Source organism: Acomys russatus, chromosome X (assembly GCF_903995435.1).
Source record: "Acomys russatus chromosome X, mAcoRus1.1, whole genome shotgun sequence".
NCBI lineage: Eukaryota > Metazoa > Chordata > Mammalia > Rodentia > Muridae > Acomys > Acomys russatus.
The window spans coordinates 1,504,769-1,524,648 of NC_067169.1; the positions used below are offsets into that span (position 1 = coordinate 1,504,769).

Genomic DNA, 19,880 nt, shown 5'->3' on the forward strand with positions numbered 1-19,880 from the left:
AAAAAATCATGGTGGTGAGAAAGGAAGGAAGGAAGGAAGAAAAGAAGAGGAGGGAGGGAGGGAGGGAGAGAGAGAGAGGGGGAGAGAGAGGGAGGGAGAGAGAGAGAGAGAGAGAGAGAGAGAGAGAGAGAGAGAGAGAATACACAAGGAGAGGAAGTCCCTTCAGAGAAGATAAGCCCAGCAGGGCTGCTGTTTAGGGTGACACCCAAAAGAAAAGCCAACTAAACACCAAGAAAAGGGCATTCTTGACCTGGAGAACCACAAGTGCCTGAGTCCAGAGGCAGGAAGGGACATAGTGGGGGCTAGCCACTAGAAAATCACTTTGATGGGAGGTAATCTCCAAAACAGGAAGGTGACCCTTGATAAAGCTGAGAAGGTAGGCAAAACCCAGTCACAGAAAACTGACTTGGATTTCAATAATGGAGTTCTGACGAACATTCAGATAAAAGATACTCTTAATTCATTACACGGCAACCAAGGGCCCAGGTGGTGGTTCCAGAAATCAAAATAGCTTACTGACACACAATAATCGAGGAGTCTTGATAAAGGCAACAGACTCCCGCTTAAATATAAGAGGAAATACAAGAGATTTTAAAACAGAAAGGGCAGGGAGAACTTGTGACTGGCAAAGCAACATAATATTAGCAATGCACTCACATTTTAGCAAATAGAAAACATCTACTGAGGTTAATTAAGCAGGCTGTACAAAGCACCCCCTCCCTCAGTTGAAAGGCATTGTGGGAACTAATCCATGTGCCTGGGCAGCTGTCTAAAGTCATGAAGGAGCCAACAAAACAACCAAAGGAAAGGCACCATGACAGTGTACTTCTGAATCAGATATTAGGCAAGCTAATAAGCAGTGTTCATCTTCATCAAGTTTTATGCCTTCTTCCTTTTTTTTATTTTTTTTTTTATTTTTTTTATTTTTTGTGCTCTCACTGGGTGAACGGAGGCACTCAAGAGTCTCAAAAGTCAAAGCCGAGTCAGAAAGACTTTGGCATTATCACTTTCCTTCCATGGACTCTTAACTCAGGTCCCAGGCCCTCTGATCCACTGGTACCCTCTCCCCAGGACCTCGGTGGAGATATTGTTGGGGCGGAGGGTCGCCTGACCATGACCAAAAGAGCAACCGTGATTGGCTTTAAGCAAGGCAAAGTGGCCAGCTTCAAGGTCAAACCTATGACACCGACCAAGAGAATGTGAAGGCCTTCGAGGCTACAGTGAATGAGCCAAACAGCAGACCTGATGACATCTCACAGGACCCAGCATGCTGCTCGCATTTACAAGAGACCACCACCAAGTCAGGCAAGCAAGGACCAGGTGTCTTCACATTACGTTTAGCAATACTTTGTCCCATGAAGAATTATGAGTACAGATTTTCAGATGAAAAACAGTAAGACTTAGAAGATTTATTTTCTTAGTGGCCCAAGGCTACTAGGCTACCCCAATAGGGATTTGAATATGGCCTAATACCTGATTGGTGTCTAGGAATAGACAATCCTCCTGACAGACCCCAAACAGACTTTCTATCTTGCTTCCAATCTCATTGTCTCCCCCAAGCCTCTTTAGATCGACACCACAGGGAACATCCCAGACTCCCAAATCTATTAGCTGCCTCAGAAATGTTACCTGGCCAAACCTTGCCCCCAACCTCTTACTGCTGAAAGGGACACCTGCTAGGGTTTCCTGAATGGGGCCCATCTATGCACAGTATCCCTCAGGGGAAAACACCTCAGCTATAGATCACAACCAGAGAAGGCAAGACAGAGCAAAGTATATGATAAGTCAGTTTCAACCTTTTGTGAATACTGCTTTAAATAGGACTTGGTCAAAGTAAGTCATGTCTGTCTCTGGGGTGACTTGGGAAGAAATTTTAAAAAACAAAAAAAACTTCTTTCATCACAAACAAGAGATGGTCTAAGTGGAAGGAACAACTAACTGTGGACCAGTCTCCCCCACCCCACCCCACTCTCCTTGTCTCCCTCTGGGCTTACAAAGTTGTCAGGCAACCAACTACAAAAGATGCTGACATAACAATCAAAGCTGACATATGGCCTACTTACACTCTCAGGCAAGTCTGCGGGGCTCAGGGCTTGGGCTGCTGAAAGCTCCATTCTGTGGAGTAGAAAATGGTGACTTCTGGCGGAGTGTCTGCACTCCGGGCAGGAGTGAGTTCCGTGCACTCTGAGAACTGCAAGCCTCTCTGATTCACTTGGCAGCAGAATTATTCTAAGCATCCTGTCCCATACTCAACCCGCCTGCCCCTCCCACTACACACTCAGGCTGGTGGTTTTTTTTTTTTTTTTTAATTCTCTGCACTTATTTCTGTCACAAATCAAGTGAAATGCATTTTTCAAAATTAACCCAATCTCTGGCACTGGAGAGAGTGGAACCTTTACCACCAAAGAGGAGGAAGAGCCACCTAATTTGGACAAAATTATAATTAACATCAGAAAGAAGAGAGCTGGGGAACTGCAGTCTGCAGTAACAGCAAAATGGAGATTATTTGAGACAGCTGAGACACTCCACCCAGGCCTCCAGAAGGAGACATGCATGGAAACAAAGGGCATATGGTGTTTGCTTTCTTCAATATCCGTTCTCACCATTAAGAGCTGCAGCAGCGAGTCTCAGTACCTGTGGCCAGACCTCTCCCTGAAGTCAATTCTGAACTACAGCTCATAATCAAATAACCTACTTTGCTGTGTAAAGGGCTCCCTTGGTTTGTTTGTTTGTTTTTAAGTACACATAAAGCAGAATTTAATAAAGTTCTAATAACTGGCAGAGTGTCTACTTGGCTTAGGGAAGTGTGAATTATACTTGAAAGAAAGTCAATTTTTGGTAACTTCAAGTTCTTATTGTAACTGTAATACTGACATATTCAGAGTGGTTATTGTTTTTCCGAAAGTTGAGATTCCACTAACTAGATACAAGTGATTTTCCTGCTATTTGCTCCGACTTATGTATTGCTTAACTAGTTCTACCCTGCAGCACATAGGCTTCCCTAATGGGACTGAAATTATTTTTCTGCCTGTGCTAACATTAACACCCTCCTTGATATTACCTGAGATAGTGAAGTGTCCTAAGATAAACTTCCACGTGCTACATCACCCGATACTCCTGAATGTGTACTAAATCTACAATGATTTCCAGACACATAAAGCTGGACTGGTGTAAAAAGAAAAACAAAAAACAACAACAGCAACCCGCTCACATTCTTATTCTCTGACCAATTGAGATCATTGATCATAGCTACAGTCACCTAGGATGACCTGGGATTGAGTCTACCGTTCCATAGATGACCAGTTTAAGCTTGATTACTACCTTGCCTATGCTTAACATAGAAAAGGCTCCAGTAAAAAGGAAGTGAGGGCCCAAGAATCCAGCAGGGCTGCTCAATAACCCTCAGTGAAGGCTGCTGCTGGCCTGTCCCAGGAGAGTCAAATCCCCTGCCCACATAGCGCTAGCCAATCAGTAGTCACAGGTGCCCATCATCCCCTGAGGAGCCCATTTCCAGCTCTGGAAGGGCAGCCTAATCAATCCTAAACTATGACTAAATCAGGCTCAAAGTTGAGAAAAAAAGAACTAAGTTCATCTAGTTAGCCTACAGGACAAACAAAAACAAAAAACAAAGAAACAAAGCTCCCTCTCCACATAGGCTATGAACAAAAAGACAAAGGGCCCAATTACCAATGTCTGCCATCTTGTAACCATTTGATGACCCAGGGAACACAGCTACTACGAAACAATGTCATAGCAGAGTGATAGCTTCTTTTTATTACTGGTGAGAGATGGAGGGATGAAGGGAGGGAAAGGGAGAGCGGAGGCATGTGCCATGGCACACATGTAGAGGTCAGAGGACAACTTTGTGGAACCAGCTAACTCCTTCCACCATGGATTCCAAGGTTCAAACTCAGGTAATCAAGCTTGCAAGGCAACCACTTTACCTGCTGAGCCATCGCCATGGACCCCAAACAGGGGTTCCTGATGTCACACCAGGCAGTAGATCACACCGCCCCAGGGATCTGCCCTCCTCTAGCCTCCCAGTTACATACAAGAACAGGTTTGTGTTTAAGACCGTCCCAGACAGGTTTCTGTTATGTGAGAGCATTATGACAGGCATAGACAGAGAAGTAACTGAGAAACCAAAAAGAAAAGTTTGGTTGGTTAGTTTGTTTTCAGAGCCGTGGACTGAACCCAGGGCCTTGCTCTCTACCACTGAGCTAAATCCCCAACCCCCAAAATAAAAGTTTATAATTTGCCCAAGAGGTTCCTCACAGTAACGATCACACTCACTGAAACCGTTCCCCTTCATGTTACAAAAGAGAAATTACAAAGAAGAATGGATTGCCTAGAGTTAGAGATGGAAAATGGAAAGAACTATAAATGGGGCCAAGTTGTCCTTTAGGGGGCTGAAAATGTTTGAGAATTAGATTGGGGCCGGGTGTGGTGGTGCACACCCTTAATCCCAGCGCTAAGGGAGGCAGAGGCAGAGGCACATCTCTGTGAGTTCGAGGCTAACCTGGTCTCCAAAGCGAGTCCAGGACAGCCAAGGCTACACAGAGAAACCCTGTCTTGGAAAAAAAAAATAGGTTGTGATGATCATTAGACAGCTACAAATATGCTGAAAACCAATGAATGAGACACTTCAAACAAGCACACTTATGGAGTGTAAATTAGATCCCACAAAGTTGTTCGAAAAGCAGATACTCAAGCAGGAGAAGTGACAAGTTGCAGGAACTTTTTCTCCAGGCCTATATGAGGGTGACCTGCATCCCACTTAAAATCCTTTCTCCAACCCTTCCCCCATTCCCCTTAGACTGTAAATTCCTTACAAGGTCATCTCCTGACCTCACTCTTCCCACTCCCTATCAACTCTAGTTAGCTTTGTATTGCTGCGATAAACGCTCTGACCAAAAGACACTTAGGTGGGAAAGAGCTTATTTCATCTTCCAGAAGTAGAAGTCAATGCAGGAGCTCAGGCAGGCACTGAATGAAGCAAAGCTCAAGGAGAAATGTTCCTACTGGCTTCCTTTCCATGGCTTGCTCAGCCCAACGCTACCTGCTCAGGGATGACACCACCCACTGGGAGTTGGGCCATCCACATCAATCATTTATCAGGAAAACGTTGGACTGGAGAAAAAGTTCAGAGGCTTAGGGCACTGGCTACTTTTCTAGAGGCTCAGAGTTTGAGTCTCAGCACCTACAACCACTGTAACTTCAGTTCCATAGGATTCAACACCCTCTGTGGCCTTTTTGGTGGGCACCAGACATGCATATGATACACAGACATACATGCAATGGAAAAATTACATGTGAAATAAAAAATGATTTTTAACAATTGAAATGTAATAATAAATTAATAAAATATATTTTAAAAATAAATAAAATATAATATGAAGTCTAAAAATAATAGAAATAAATAAATAAATAAAAGAAATTGCCCTCACAGACTCTCCTTACAGGCCAATCTGATAGGGGCATTTTCTTAATTAAAGTTCCATCTTCCCAGATGACCCAAACTTGTGGCAAGTTTACCAAAAAACTAAGCTGCACGACCTCTTACCAACAAGATCAAATTCCTGCCCCTCATGAAATTGTAGTCTTCCTCCTCCAGTCCTCTGCTTATAGTAAATCCCCCTCCTTAGAGGTTCATTGGGTGTCATTCCTTCATGCCTGCTCCAGACCCTTAGGTCTCCTCCTTAGGGGCTCCCTTAGCATACTAGGCCCATTTCCCAATAGGTGGGAATGAGTAGGATTCCAGCTGGCCCTCGTCCAGGCGTGCCATGGGAACCTATAACAGCACTGCAACACAGCACACAGACAATGGAGGCCCCTGTACTGTACTACTCTTTATCTCTCCAGAAGAACTCCTGTTTGTCTCTTAGGTCACTTGTGTCATTGAAATCAGAGAAGTTGTGAGAGCCAGAGGCAAGCCTCAAGCATCATTGCTGACTGGCTGGCCTACAGTGACCACAGGCTCAACATGGGCACAGCCTGATCATATAGAGCCCAGAGTGTTTAAATTGGAGCCTAACAGGAAACCCCTCATTTTTAGAGGTACTTCGGTGGGCTGACCTTCCCTAGGGCAGACATCCCCAGGGACAACACACACACACACACACAGAGGGGGGGAGGGAGGGAGAGAGGGAGGGAGGGAGGTCGAGCCAACAAGTTGTACTATATAACCATCCGCAAAGGCCTGGGGTTTTAATGGCATGCATCTAACAATGGCTAACACTTGGCTTTGATGATAGGAGGAACACACTAATTCCTGGAAGGCACAAAAAGTGAGAAAATGAGTCTCCAAGTCTTCATGCTTGACCTCAAGAAAAGATTCACAGGGAAGTTTAGGGAATGAGGAAGAGCACTTGTTACAGAGCCTTTGTCACCAAAAATGTGAAAGGTCAGACTATGGAAGGGGTAACCCACAAGACCCCCACTGTGGAATCCATGGTTCAGTATAACAAAGATAGCCCCAAGGCTTCCTTTGCAGCTGCCCCTGGTTCGACACATATCACTACAATGAAACCCCCAGCCCCAGACATGCCAAAATGATGTGTTCACTATTTGTGGTGATAATTTTAGCTCCTCCCTCATAATCATGCTTTCTTTCCATATTTGGGCCCTGGCTTCCCTGGATGAGCTCTGCAAGACTTCACAGACATTAGCTAATGCTAGGCAGGTCAGCAAGCTAACCATTAAGCGCTGGGTTGTTTTTTACTTTTTGGTTTTTTTCCCCCTCCATGCTATTTGCTTTAAACCAGTCTGGCCAATCATAAGGAACTCCTCAACTCCTTTCTGAGGGGGTGGCTTGTAAGATTTCGAATGTTCTGGTCAAAGAGGAAACTCTTAGGACGCCAAAAGACTCATCATTAAACACCTTGATCTGATTCCTACAGTGAAGTTTTCTAAGCTGTCATGATGCTCCTCCTGGCCACCACCCCCAATAAACATAGTTGACAGCTTTATTGCCAAATTGCTTAGTGGCTTCCTCTCCTCCCTGCCCCTCCTCCAAACACAAATACCTGATGGTCTCCTTCCCAGAATCTCTAACTCAATAGGGCTGGCAGAGCCCTAGAAAACCGCTTTTTACAACTCTCTCAGGTGATTCCTGCGATTCCCCAGACTGGGTTAGAAGGTTAGAATTCCTTTCCCAAGTCCAGGCCCCCACCAAAATCTGCATTTCACAAGATGCCAGGAAGGTACACTTTAGAGTTGGGAAAATTAGGCTTTAGAATATTATGGGGTTTTGTTGCTTTCACCTTCATAAGTGGTAGAACATCAAAAGACACACCGTGGTGCCCCTGGGAACTTTCAAAAATATTATATTGTGTATGGATGTTTTGCCTGCATGTATGTCTGTAAAGCACCTGTATGCAGCACCTGTGAGGCCCAAAGAGGATGTTGGAGGCCCTAGAACCGGAGTTTCAAACTGATGTGAAGGGTGCTAGGACTCAAACCTAGGCCCTCTGGAAAAGCAGTCAGTGTTCTTAACCACTGAGCCACCCATCTCTCCAGCTCCTCCCCCCTCAAACTCCTTTGTGTGTAATGCTGGAGGTGGAACTCAATGCAAGGCTATATACCCCAGCCCCCCTGGGATCTTGTCACCAAATGGCAGGGCTCAATCCTGCTCTATCCCTTCCCACCCTCCCAGAAAATATAACTGGTCAGGTTACAGTGACAGCCTGCTTTTTAAATTAAAGCGATACATTTTTCCATCTGTGCTGGCAGCATCAGGACTTGCATTACTGTGCACGTCTAAAGCTATTAGTCACATTCAAGTCCTAGACAGTGAAAGAAGACAGACCTGGAAACCTTTTCTGTATTAAGGAGCTTTATGTGGAACCAAGCATGCCAGGATAAATACTGCTTGGGATTAATGAGAACTACTAATTGCGTCCATTTATAAAAAAGAAAAATCAATATGCTTGAAGAAACTTTTTAAAAATTCATAGGGATTATTTCTTTTCTTCGTGTAACATCATAAGGCATTCACAGGAAGTTGTGGTTTCGGTCAAGATGTGGTGTGCTTAAAAAAAATTCACAGCCCTCTATTGCAGAGCTCAGGCCAGATTCCCAGGAGCTTATCAGAACCGGGCAGCTTTGGGCACCCCTGATGCTATTACTTTGGGGTTTGTCTTTTCAACTAACAGTTCAGGCTACCCAGACCATGCTTTAACATGGTAGAATTGGGGGTGAGAGGACAAACTGGAGTTGAACTAGCCACAGGCTCAAATCCACATCTAACACTTAGAATCTGTGCTCCCCTGGGCAACTTGCTTCACTTCCCTGGTTCATGGAAAGCACTAAATAAAGGTTTCCTGGTTTTCCTCTTCTATCATGAAAGCTCATGAACCATCCAGATATCTCAACTATGCACCCAGGGGTGTTCAATTATTACTATGGACTAGAGAACATGCCACCAAAATTTCATTTTCTTCGATGAATAATCTGTGATTACCAAACATCAGCAGCTTTGGGTATATAAATGAATAAATAAAGATGCTTATGAGATTCTTTATTTTCTTCCATCAGTCTTTCTTTCTTTGTGGGAACAGGGATGAAACCCAATGCCTCACACATGCTAAGTACGGGCTCACTGAGCTATATCAGCAGGCAATAATCACCCCCTTCATCCAACACAACTAGCTCCTTCTCTGATTGTATCCTTAATGTGATTGGTTGTTTATTTGTCTGTCTGTTTTGAGTTTTGTTTGGTTTTGTTGTTTGAGACCTGGTTTCTCTGTGTAGACCTGGCTGTCCTAAAACATGCTCTGTAAGACCAGGCTGGCCTCAAACTCACAGAAATCCACCTGCCTCTGCCTCCTGAGTACTGGGATTAAAGGTGTACGCCACCTCACCCAACATGTGGTTATTTATATATACCAATTTATTTTCAGATAATAACTGTTAACCATGAAAAAGAATGGCATGTATCTAAGTAGATTAAAAACTGCCATCCAGTACCAGTTACTTAACAGATAATGAGCGTGCGTGCGTGCGTGCGCGCGCGCACACACACACACACACACACACACACACGAAGTACACACGCACACACATGCATACAACTTGAGCACACACGCTCTCACACACAAAGGTGTCAGGCAATGCTGTCTTCACAGTACTAATCTATATAGTAGTACTAATGACAGGAAGACAGTAGAGGAATTGTGATGTTGTCAACTATTTAAACTATCCACTTTCACCTATTCCCAGGCTTTTAGGACGAATGAACAAGTGCTACACTGTTGAATGTGTAGTTATTCAATCCATTTCCCCAGGCAGTTTTAGTAGTCAGTGCTTTGACAACAGCTTACTAATCACAAGAATTTGACTAGATTTCTACAGTTAGTTTTCAGGTCTTTTCTTCCTCCAAGGCCTCTACTTTTTTAAGACTATCCATCCTTCCAGTTGGATGTGTTGTTTGCACACCAATAGTCTTAGCACTTGGGAAGAAGAGGAAAGAGAATCAAGGTTCAGGAGTTCAAGGCCAGCTCAGCTACATAACAGATTCAACAACATGAGACTCTTACCTCGGAAAGGGGTGGGAGCTGGGAAGATGGCTCAAAGGTTAAAAGCATTATTGCTATGGCAAAAGACCCAGGCTTAGGTCCTAGCACCCAAGTGAGGAGATTCACAACCATTTGTAACTCTAGCTCTTTTCTGGCTTCCATGGGCACATGCACACAGATACACATACCCATACCCATGCACATATATACAGAAATAGTCACAACCAAAATAAAACCTTCTTGAAATGCCTATACTATATAGTTCTTACACTTAAATCCTGTGGGGGGGGGGGGGGGGTTGGGCTGGCAGACTTCAAATACAGAAGTGGAACCAAGTGGGCCCATATGTGATTTTCAATCTCCATTAAAGCCAGATAATGCCTCCGGCTTCAGTTCCCCCACCTGTAATGTGGGAATAACCATGACCTGGGATGGGATAGGTGGTCAGGCTCAACAGCCGAAGTGATGTGAATTCATTACAATTATTAAAACAGGCACTGCAATTTTAATGGCTAACAAAATGTTTTCACCCACAACTGTAAGCTCACATTCTCAGATCCTGAAGTGGTTACAAGAAGGTATAGTAAGTCCTCCATTAAAAAAAAAAAAAATAGGAGCAAAAAGAAGTTATTCCTACACGCACTAAAAGAGAGAGATTTAAATAAGCAGAAGGGAAGCCCCCCACTTGTTCCTCCCTGGGTCAGCCAGGACAGTAACGCAAATGTGAGATTGCTCTTGCCAGCACTGTGCCCTGACACTTGTACCTTCAAAAGCATTTATGTCATACCAGAAAAATCCAACCTTGTTCATGCCTTGGCACTTGCTGCTCTGTCCTCGGCTCGTTCTTGCCAATGACAGGCCTCTCTTCATCACTCACTAGTGTGATCTAGCATCGCATCCCCCGAGAGGTGAGTTCTTCCTCACTTGATGGCTAAAGGCAGCTGAACCAGGCCACACATTCTACCAGCCACACTGTGCTTTTCCTGCTCATATTTATTTCTTCATTGCACATTTCAATTATAATGATCTTTTCGTTTGTCTGTGGTTATGCTCTCTGCTCTCTGTTTGTCTTTAAGCTCCGACCTCAGACTCTCTTAGGCCTATTCTAAAACTAGCATCCCAAACAGCACCTGACACCTGAAGAGTCCTTGGAGGACACAATGCATGTGTGTATGGTTCAATAATTGCAACAGCTATACAGTATCTGCATCTGGTCTCAGTGACTGCTTTGATCCTTCAGAATATATATATATATATATTGCCATGCTTTGAAAGTTGGAGTTGAAAGTTGGGCATTTTGTACCAGGTAGTAGATGTCGAAATCAACATCTCAACATCTCAAGTGTGGGGGTTTGTACTGATCTAAATAGAATTTGGGTAGTGCTGAGATTTGACACATGGTTGGGGGACAAAGAGGGCAGTGGTCAAGTATTCTAGATCTCAAAATCTGGCCTGTATGGTGGGGCCTATATAGCTTCCACAGGTACCTTTGGTTCTCTTCCTGGGCTACAGCGCCCCAGCCCAGCCCCTATGGACCCAGCACACATCTATCTCTACTTAAAGTACTTTATCCTGTAGAGTAAAACCTTTTTTTCTTTTTTCTTTCTTTTTTTGCGGGGGGGGGGGTGGCATGGGGTAGTGGAGGAAGGGGTAGGGGATGGGAGAATTCTCTTCAAGCAGTGGCATTTCACCACTGCCCTTGCACTGTGTACTTCCTTTACAGAAATTCGCCTTCCCCCTCCCCTTAAGGGAGCAGGGTCTGAGTGGATTTCTCCATGATTCCTGAGCCCAGCACCATAAACTTTCTGTGCCTTTACTCAGTCCTATGACTCCGGGCGAGGCTCCTGCAGGAAGGTCTGCAAAGGGCTAGAACCCCTCTTCTAGATGTTACCCCCCCTCCCCCGGGAGAGGCAGCCAGCCCACACTCTGCCCCCAGCAGTTTGTCACCTTTGCTAGCTTACATTTCCTACCTACTTCTAGGGCAACTAGTGGCTTCTGCCCCTGCAGAGCAAATGCTCAGGTCCTCTCCTGTGTCTCGGAAAGTACCTACTGGTCTCCAGATTTTAAAATGTCTATTTGCTCTGTGAACTTGATTGTCTTGTTAAGTACCAGCCCAGTGTTTATTGGAAGTAGCGGGGGGGGGGGGGGGGGGGGGGGGGAGTTTGCAGCTCTCTACATATCTGAGCTAAAACTGTAAGTCTATTTATTTTTGAAAAGAACCAAAGTTGTGTCAACAATGTGGTAACAATTTGACAAAATTAGGTAGCAAAGAGCCAGATATGGGCTATACTGTCATACGCTTACATAGTTTAAGAGTTCAGAAACATTTTATACTATGAAATTATTGTGTGGTTGGCCAATGTAGACTAAACTAAATCAAAGACCACATGAGCTATCAAAAATAACTTGCACATTTTAAAAATTAATTTTTTTATTTAGTACACACACACGTGTGTGTGTGTGTGTTGTGTGGTGCGTATACAAAAATGGGTGTCATACCACCAATGTGGAGGCCAGAGAGCAACTTTATGGAACAGGTCTCTGCTTCTACCATGTGAATCCTAAGGACTGAACTCAGGTCAGAGGGCTGGGGACAGGACGAGCTTTCACCAGCCCCACAACCTACACTTTTGGCAACACTTCAGCCCTTATTTTGAAAGGCAGAAATTGTCTAATTATACCATTACATTTTAGTGTAAAAGAAAGGAAAGAAGTTTGAAATCGATAAATTAATGTGTCAAAGAGAATAAACTTATTTTAAAATGCAAATATTGAGAAATCAATAACATAAAAATATTACATGCTAATTCACTTTTTGAACCAATATCTAAACATTACTGTGAATATTTATAAAAGTTGAAAGTTAAAAACAAACATGCAGGAGACGCTGGTCCAACCAGCAAGTAGCAGATCCCAAGTGCAATGCATTTATACATAGCAGCATACTGTAAAACTTTGGATCACCTCTGTCCTCGTACATAATTTCTCATTTACTGTACTCAGTAATAATATGGAAATGAAAGTGGCACCATCTGGGTAAGAGCTACCTCAAGGAAAGAATTTCCCTTTTACTTAAATAATTCACTAGCTTAGACAATAACAAATAAATTATATGCTATTAAAAAGTAGAGCATTTAATAAACTCTACACTGACAAGTTAGTTTTAAGGGTCCCATATTAAATTCAATTAAGCCAGATGAATATTTAACATGCTCATTCTGTGACCACAGGACACATTCTAGCCACTCTGGGAAACAAAAGGATGGCAGAGATTGCCTACCAATCCCTGCCATCAGGACAAGCAAGGAAGCGGTTACAGGATTAAGAGAAATTCAGTGACAGTACAGCCCAGGACTAGCAAGCATGGCCCTACAGTAATTTCAAGGAAAATGACTTCTAGTTGTATTTGTAATTTAATATTCACTTGACTATTCCAATTAAAAGGGGAAAATGTAGTTTTAGGTAAACTGAATCCTCGTTTGCCTTGCCGTATAATGAATGAAGGCAGGCTTAAATTTGCCTGTAAATGAGGTAATCTGTAATCATTGACCAATGATGAGTCTGTGGCTTTAATTATCCTGTGTGGCCCTGGGAGATGCACTTCACGTGGACTTGCAATCATGGCTGCCATGCAGATAGCAAGATCACACGCTTCATTGTGGCTTGTCAACTGTGATGTGTTGATACAAGGGCTGTTTACAAATCAGCTGTATCTCTGCATTGCAGTTGCACCCGGCCTGAAATTGATTTCCTATCCAGCTCAAGGGCTGGGGATTCTGTTCAGCTTTGAGTTGGCAGCACCCTAGACTTGATTGTCACTTTAAAATATCTGTTAATGGAACCCATTCAAATTCAAGTTTTAAAATAAAAGGATGAGTTAAATTGAATAAAAAAAAAAAGCAGAGGCTAAAAAAGGAGTGAGGTATATGGATTTTAACTACCACTGACAGCAGAGGCTCACACCATAATTGCCTGGATTATATGCACTAGAGAGAGCTGCTGTAGTGTGACATTTTGAACTAAATAACAGGGCAGTCTCTGGAAGAAATATGAATGCATGCAGAAAAGGATTCTCAACATCTGAAACCACACGAAGCTCATGTCCTCCACATTCAAATTTCTCAAAGTTCAGAGTACCTGCCTCAAAAGCCTAATGTAATCACCCATTTAATGCAGAGGAGTAGGGGCTTCATGTGCTAACCGGATTTCTTACTGGCAAGCTGGCAATTACTGTAATTTCAAGATCAGGACACAGGACTTGGAGATGTAGCCCAGTTGTTTAGTATTTACCTACGGTGGGCCAGGCTCAGAGTCCCATGCCTAGCACTGCCAAAAAAAATGTGACAATACCCAAAAATACTGCTGAGAAAAAAATTGTGGACACACAGATGAGTTGTTAGCTGAGGGAAAGGGTTAAAGACTGAATTGTGAGCATGAGCCAGGCTAGTCGACAGCAATTACCAAGCAGCAACTATCAACCTGATGTGTTTCCAAGTGAGCCCATGGACATTCTAATCCAACACGGCACGACTGCAAGTTTAGCAGCGACTACTTGTTAATGTTTCTGTTTTAAACAACTGCAATGTGTCTTTTGCTCACCATCTGTCCATGTTGAGTTTGGATGTTGTTTCTTTATTATGAACTGTCTGGCCAGTCAGAAACTAAACCCATGACTACAGACAATGAAATACCAGCGCAGCTAAGAATATGCTCACATTTAACATTTTATCAGGTCCAACTATATTTTAGTGTAACCGTGACTGTAAGGTACATTCAGTAAATATTTAAAAGTTCTTTTTGAAATTTATTTTTTTCTATAGTGTATTTTTTAAAACCTGCCTCTGGGTTCGAGGAGGCTCCCGCTATACTGATAACAGCAAACGGCATTCTCAGCCCTTGACCATGAGTTGTTTACAGCCAGCAAAGTACTTCCTCAAGAGCTGCCACACAGCCACCTGTTTGCAGCTGCTCTGCAGCACAGCCACATCTGGAATCAGACCAGCACCACAGCCTTTACTGTAACCAGTGAGTTGGATAGTCTCCTCAAAAGAAAAGCCAGTATGAAGGGGACATGGTGACAAAAATCATCCCCACACATCGAGCACAGGGTTCACACAGTTGCCTGGCCCCCAGATCTCCATCTGGGACCACCTGCTTCCTGAACCCCAAGGCAGGATGTGGTTTGGCTTGAACAACTTCTCAGCTTACAAACTCAGGCAAGCCCATTTGTTTTCTGTATTCAGACTCCCAGAAGCATATCATATCCTCCCCCTCACTCCCCCCCCACAACCCGTCTGTCTGTTTCTCTCTCTCTCTCTCTCTCTCTCTCTCTCTCTCTCTCTCTCTCTCTCTCTCTCTCTCTCTCTCTCTCTCTCCCTCCCTCCCTCCCTCCCTTCCTCCCACAGTCTTCTCGAGAAAAATTTGAAGGGAAATATAACAACAAAAGAAATGCCCATGCCCTTGACAAGCAAAACAGACGGCTCAAAGCAAAAAGAATGGACTGGCTTCATTCACCTCTTTCCACAAATGGTGGCAGAAAAGGATGGGGAGCTTGGGAAGCAGGCATTCTCCTTAGTGCATGTTGACACTACCCAGTACAGCAACATGCACATCTTCAGCTATACTCTCCCAGAGGTTGCCATATACCCACTTATCCCATCTCCCTCAACAGCATAAAGATGATGAGCTCTACTATTAGGCTTGCGCATAGATTGGGACATCTGGTATTGTGATTTAAGAAACTACAGTAGAATCAAAAGTCTGCCTGTTAGGCCTACAACCATCTATACTGCCAACAGGTCCTATAATGCACCTACAATGTAGGTCTCAGATTTTTGTTTGCTTCTTTAGCTGTGGCCCTGCTCTAGCCTCTAACTGATCACTGATAGAGATAGGAGTTACTACGGCTGGACAATTTTGCCACTTAGTTTTTCAGTTTTATTGCTATCTGACTGACAAATAAAAACTATATAGAATATACAATATGAAGATTTGATGTATATGTACATTATGAAATGCTTACTGGCATCAAGCTAATTAACATAGCCACCACTCCCACATGGTGGAATGAAAGGACTGACTCCTGCCAATTGTCCTTTAACTTCCATAGGGAACCCCCAACATGGGTACATACAAATAAAGAAATGCAAATTTTTCAAAGAATACTTGACTGGCTATAGTAGCACAGACATTAAATCCCAGCACTTAGAAGGCAGAGATAGAATGATCTCTATGAGCTCAAGGCCAGCCTGCTCTACATAGTGAGTTCCAGGACAGCCAGAGCTACAGGATAAGAACATGACTCAAAAAATAGTTTCACAAGCAACTACAAATGAATGAAAATTTAGAAAATAGCAGCAAAAATGGAAGTACAGAAGTGAAAAATAGTCAAATTTAAAGCCTAGTGGGTGAGCTCAGTAAATGATTGGTGACACAAAATTAATCAATAAACTTGAAAATGTATCAATAAAATGTATTCAGTCTGAGCAACAGACAGAAAGTAGCCTCAGGCATTCATGGGACAACAGTATAGTCTAATGTTTGTGTCCTTATATTCCAAAAGAGTAAGAGTATGGCAAGAGTAATTCAAATAAATAATGTATGAAAATTCACTGAATTTCACAAAAAGCATGGACTTCCAGAATCAAGAACTGTGCAGAATATAAACAGGATAAACTGAAAGAAAAATTTGTCAATGAATTTCATAATCAAGTTTATAAAAATTAATAAGAAAAAGCAAGTAAGACATTATCTACAAGGAAAGAAAGATTGGAGTGACCATGCATTGATCATCTAAAGACATGGAGGTGAATCTCTGTGAGTTCAAGGCCAGCCTGATATACAAAGTGAGTCCAAGACAGTCAATGCTACACAGAGAAACCCTGTCTCAAAAACCAAAAAACCAAAAAACAAACAAATAAACCAAGAGCCAGGATCTGCAGCACACATCTCTAGCCCTGGTCCTGGCTGGTGAGGAGGAGCTACAGGTGGATCCCGAGAGCTTACTAGCCAGTGAGTCTAGCTGAAATAGCTGGCTAGCTTCCACATGGATGCACTTAGGAATTCATAGCAGTTGTAATAGCATGTACACTGCCCAGCAACGGAGAGGAGACTTAGGCTTGAAATCCCACCCCTAGCTGCTAGGAGAGGGAGCCTGTACAAAGTGAGTACATGACCACTCCAAGGAACAGTTGAGCAGAAAGAGAATGGAATGGACTAAACATGACCAACACAATGAACCAGGCCTTGGCATGGAGGGAGAGCAAGAGAAGAAGAGAAGAGAAGAGAAGAGAAGAGGACCAAGAAAGAACATGGCCAAAATGGCAGAGTTATATAGGAATCAGAAGCTATGGGAAGGGAAGCCCGTGAGCTGGAGAAGTTTAGGGCAGGGGGCAAGATGCGAAGAGCCCAAATGCCAGCATAAGCTCTGTAACAGGTATTTGCAATGCTGAGAGATCCTGGAGGGCAGTGTGCGTTTCGGAATGCTAATACGCACCATAGTCAGTCATCTGTCCCCAGGTTCTTTTGGACTTGACAGTTTCAGTTTTCTCTAAGAAATGAACAATGGCATCTGAACAACGATAAGGACTAGATTCATCCAAGAAGATCTAGCAATCCCACATGTGTGTACATCGAAACAAAACCTTAGAAACAGTAGAAGGAATAGGGATAAAAGCAAATAATGGAGAATATAATAAAAATATGATGATCAAAGCACTTCTATGTATATAATTTATATGTGATATATGATATGTGATAAATTTTAAAATTAAAAATGGAAGTTCAGATGCAAAGGCTTCCTGATTTGTAGTGACTCACCTTACAATTTTTCTTCTTTATGCAATTTTGAAGATAATAAGAACTCCACTGAAAGAGTATATCAGATCTTGGAGTTTGATCTTTTGGTGAGTGACATGCATCAGAGTACTGTGTCACAAGATTGAGCAGTGGCAGTGAGCCACAGTTCCCAGCAGACCCATGATCATAAACAATGGATACTTCTTCAGTATACCTGGTTACTCATGTTTTATAAGCATATTAAATGTATTTTTAACTTACAATAATTTCAATTTATGAGGTGCTTATTAGGAAATAAGTCAAGGAGTCAAATCAGTATGAAATTAAATACAGACAAATCTATAATTATAGCTGGGAACTTTAGTACCACTTTTCTCAGTACTCGTTACTGGGTGAGAAGGCAATGTAGATCTAGAACTAAAAAACATGATCAACCAAAAGGTTCCAATTTGCTTTTATAGACTACTCCAACCTTATATAGCATAGCACAAATTCTTTTTAAGTATTTATAGACCTTATCTTGGATAATATCATCATCATCATCATCATCTAACCTCAACCTGTAAAAGGACTTGAAATCGTATAGAGTTTATTCTCTGTTCATAATATAATAAACCTAAAAGCCAACAGCCAAAAGATACCAGAAAAGTCTTGGAAGACTTAGAAATCAAATGATACATTTCTAGCAGCACATTTATAAAGGAGCTGAGAATGCTGCTTGATTTACACTAATCCGTTGACATGCATTAGCTACTATGCAAATATTAAGGCACTCTGAGACGCTGGAAAAGCTCTTGGTGTTTGTCAGACGGGTGCTGCAGCGTGAAGTTAGGAGTATTGGAAGTTGATTTAGAAATGAAAGGGCAGAGTAATAGGGTAGTGTAGGTAGAGGTGTGATGTTGCTCAGTCCCAGACAACCTAACAACAAAGGAGTTTCTGAATAAAGATGGCCTTGTAGGAAAGGGGAGACATTGGACAGTGGATACAAAGTCAGTTCTAGAGGCCCAGTGCATGGCATGGTGGCTCTAATAACAATGGATTGTATAGTACTTGAAATCTGAGGCCTGCCATGGGTTTCCCCATGTCGCTCAATGACAATAGTCAGTCTCCGTCTACAAGCCACTAGCAGAGAAGGAGAACTTCCCTTTGTACCAATGCTATCTGTACTTTAAACCATACATTTTCAAACAACATCCATTTATTCTCTGGAAGTTCTGGAGGTCAAAAATGCTAGTAGGCTCACATCTACATTGCACATAGCCATTTTAAGCTGTCCGCTGGGCTCAACTTTTATCTGGAAACTCAAGGAATGCATTTCCAAGCTCACTTGGGGTTTTGGCAGAATCCAATCTTTTTGTCTGAAGGCCTGAAGCCTTAATTTCTCCTGTCACTATTAACCAAAGTCAATTCTCTGCTCCTACAACAGGTTGCTGTACTCTGAATGTGAACCCCCTTTTCAAAGTAGAATATCCTTCTCAAGCGTTTAGTGTGACTTCCCTTTCTGTTGCTGATGCACAGAGAACTCTCAACTCTTAAAGATTCATATATCAGGGCTGGAGAGATGGCTCAGAGGTTAAGAGCACTGGCTGCTCTTCCAGAGGTCCTGAGTTCAATTCCCAGCAACCACATGTTGGATCACAGACATCTATAATGAGATCTGGTGCCCTCTTCTGGTGTGCAGGCATACATGCAGGCAGGATGTTGTATACATAATAAATAAAATTTTTTTAAAAAGGTTCATATATCAAATTAGGCTCAGCTGGATAACCTCCCATTTCAGTTCAGCTGTGCCATTCGGCACAAATCAGTCACAGTGACCCCTCTCCTGTAGCCCAAGCTGGCCTTGACCTTCAGCTGGCTAGAGAGTGGAGAAGGATCCTAAACTCCTGATCCTTTTGCCTCCACCTCCCAAATTCTGGGATTACAAATGTGAACCACGATGCCGGGCTTTAAAAGCAAAACTTTAAAAAAAATTCTAAGTCTCTTATCCCAACTCCTCCTTTTACCCCAAACTTGTGACGAGGCAACACAGCTGGAGCACGACCAAGTAAGAGAACACTGGCTAGAGTGCTCAGATGGAGCCCCACACTCCCAAGTTTAATACTCAATAAGGATCACAGCAACAGCCTAGACAGTTTAGATTGTGATCTGCTAGAGAGCCAGAGGTGAAAACACATGGTTTACAAAATATCCCACTCTAAGCTAGGATTTGAAAATCTTGTCATTAAGGAAATAAGACTCCATTATACATAATCAACTCTGCCAGGGGACTACAATTCACAAAAGTCACAGCTCTCTCACAAGAGGCACTGGCTACCCCACCCCCTTCCTGCACTGTAACATTTGGAAAGCTTGAACTTTCAAGTGCTATGGGCCCCTCTACATCAAACAGGTGTCCTTAATTACTGCAGACCCTACTTAGACGCCATTGTGGGATATGTTACTCCAACAGTTCCAGTTGTCAGGCTTACAGGTTTTTCTGAAAATGAACTATGTGTTTAATGGTGAAAACATAATTTGAGCTGGAATTGCTTGCTGTGAAGGGCCCCGAGGACAAAAAGCAGCAGT

The 19,880-nt window shown here is 42.9% G+C and overlaps 1 protein-coding gene across 12 annotated transcripts in view; it reads right to left on the reverse strand.

The window, feature by feature from the left end:
* Nucleotides 1–19,880, reverse strand: part of Sh3kbp1 (SH3 domain containing kinase binding protein 1) — a 351,985-nt gene that overhangs the window by 273,142 nt on the left and 58,963 nt on the right. For 3 of the 12 annotated variants that reach the window (XM_051141513.1, XM_051141504.1, XM_051141502.1), the window contains exon 1: nt 2,064–2,224. The exons of 6 other annotated variants lie outside the window; for them this stretch is intronic. In XM_051141513.1, the coding sequence (XP_050997470.1) occupies nt 2,064–2,114 (51 nt within the window). In that variant the 5' untranslated portion in view covers nt 2,115–2,224. Of the gene's footprint in view, nt 1–2,063; nt 2,226–19,880 lie in introns of those variants that run through there. 3 more of the 12 variants (XM_051141511.1, XM_051141506.1, XM_051141507.1) reach the window with 2 other exon arrangements.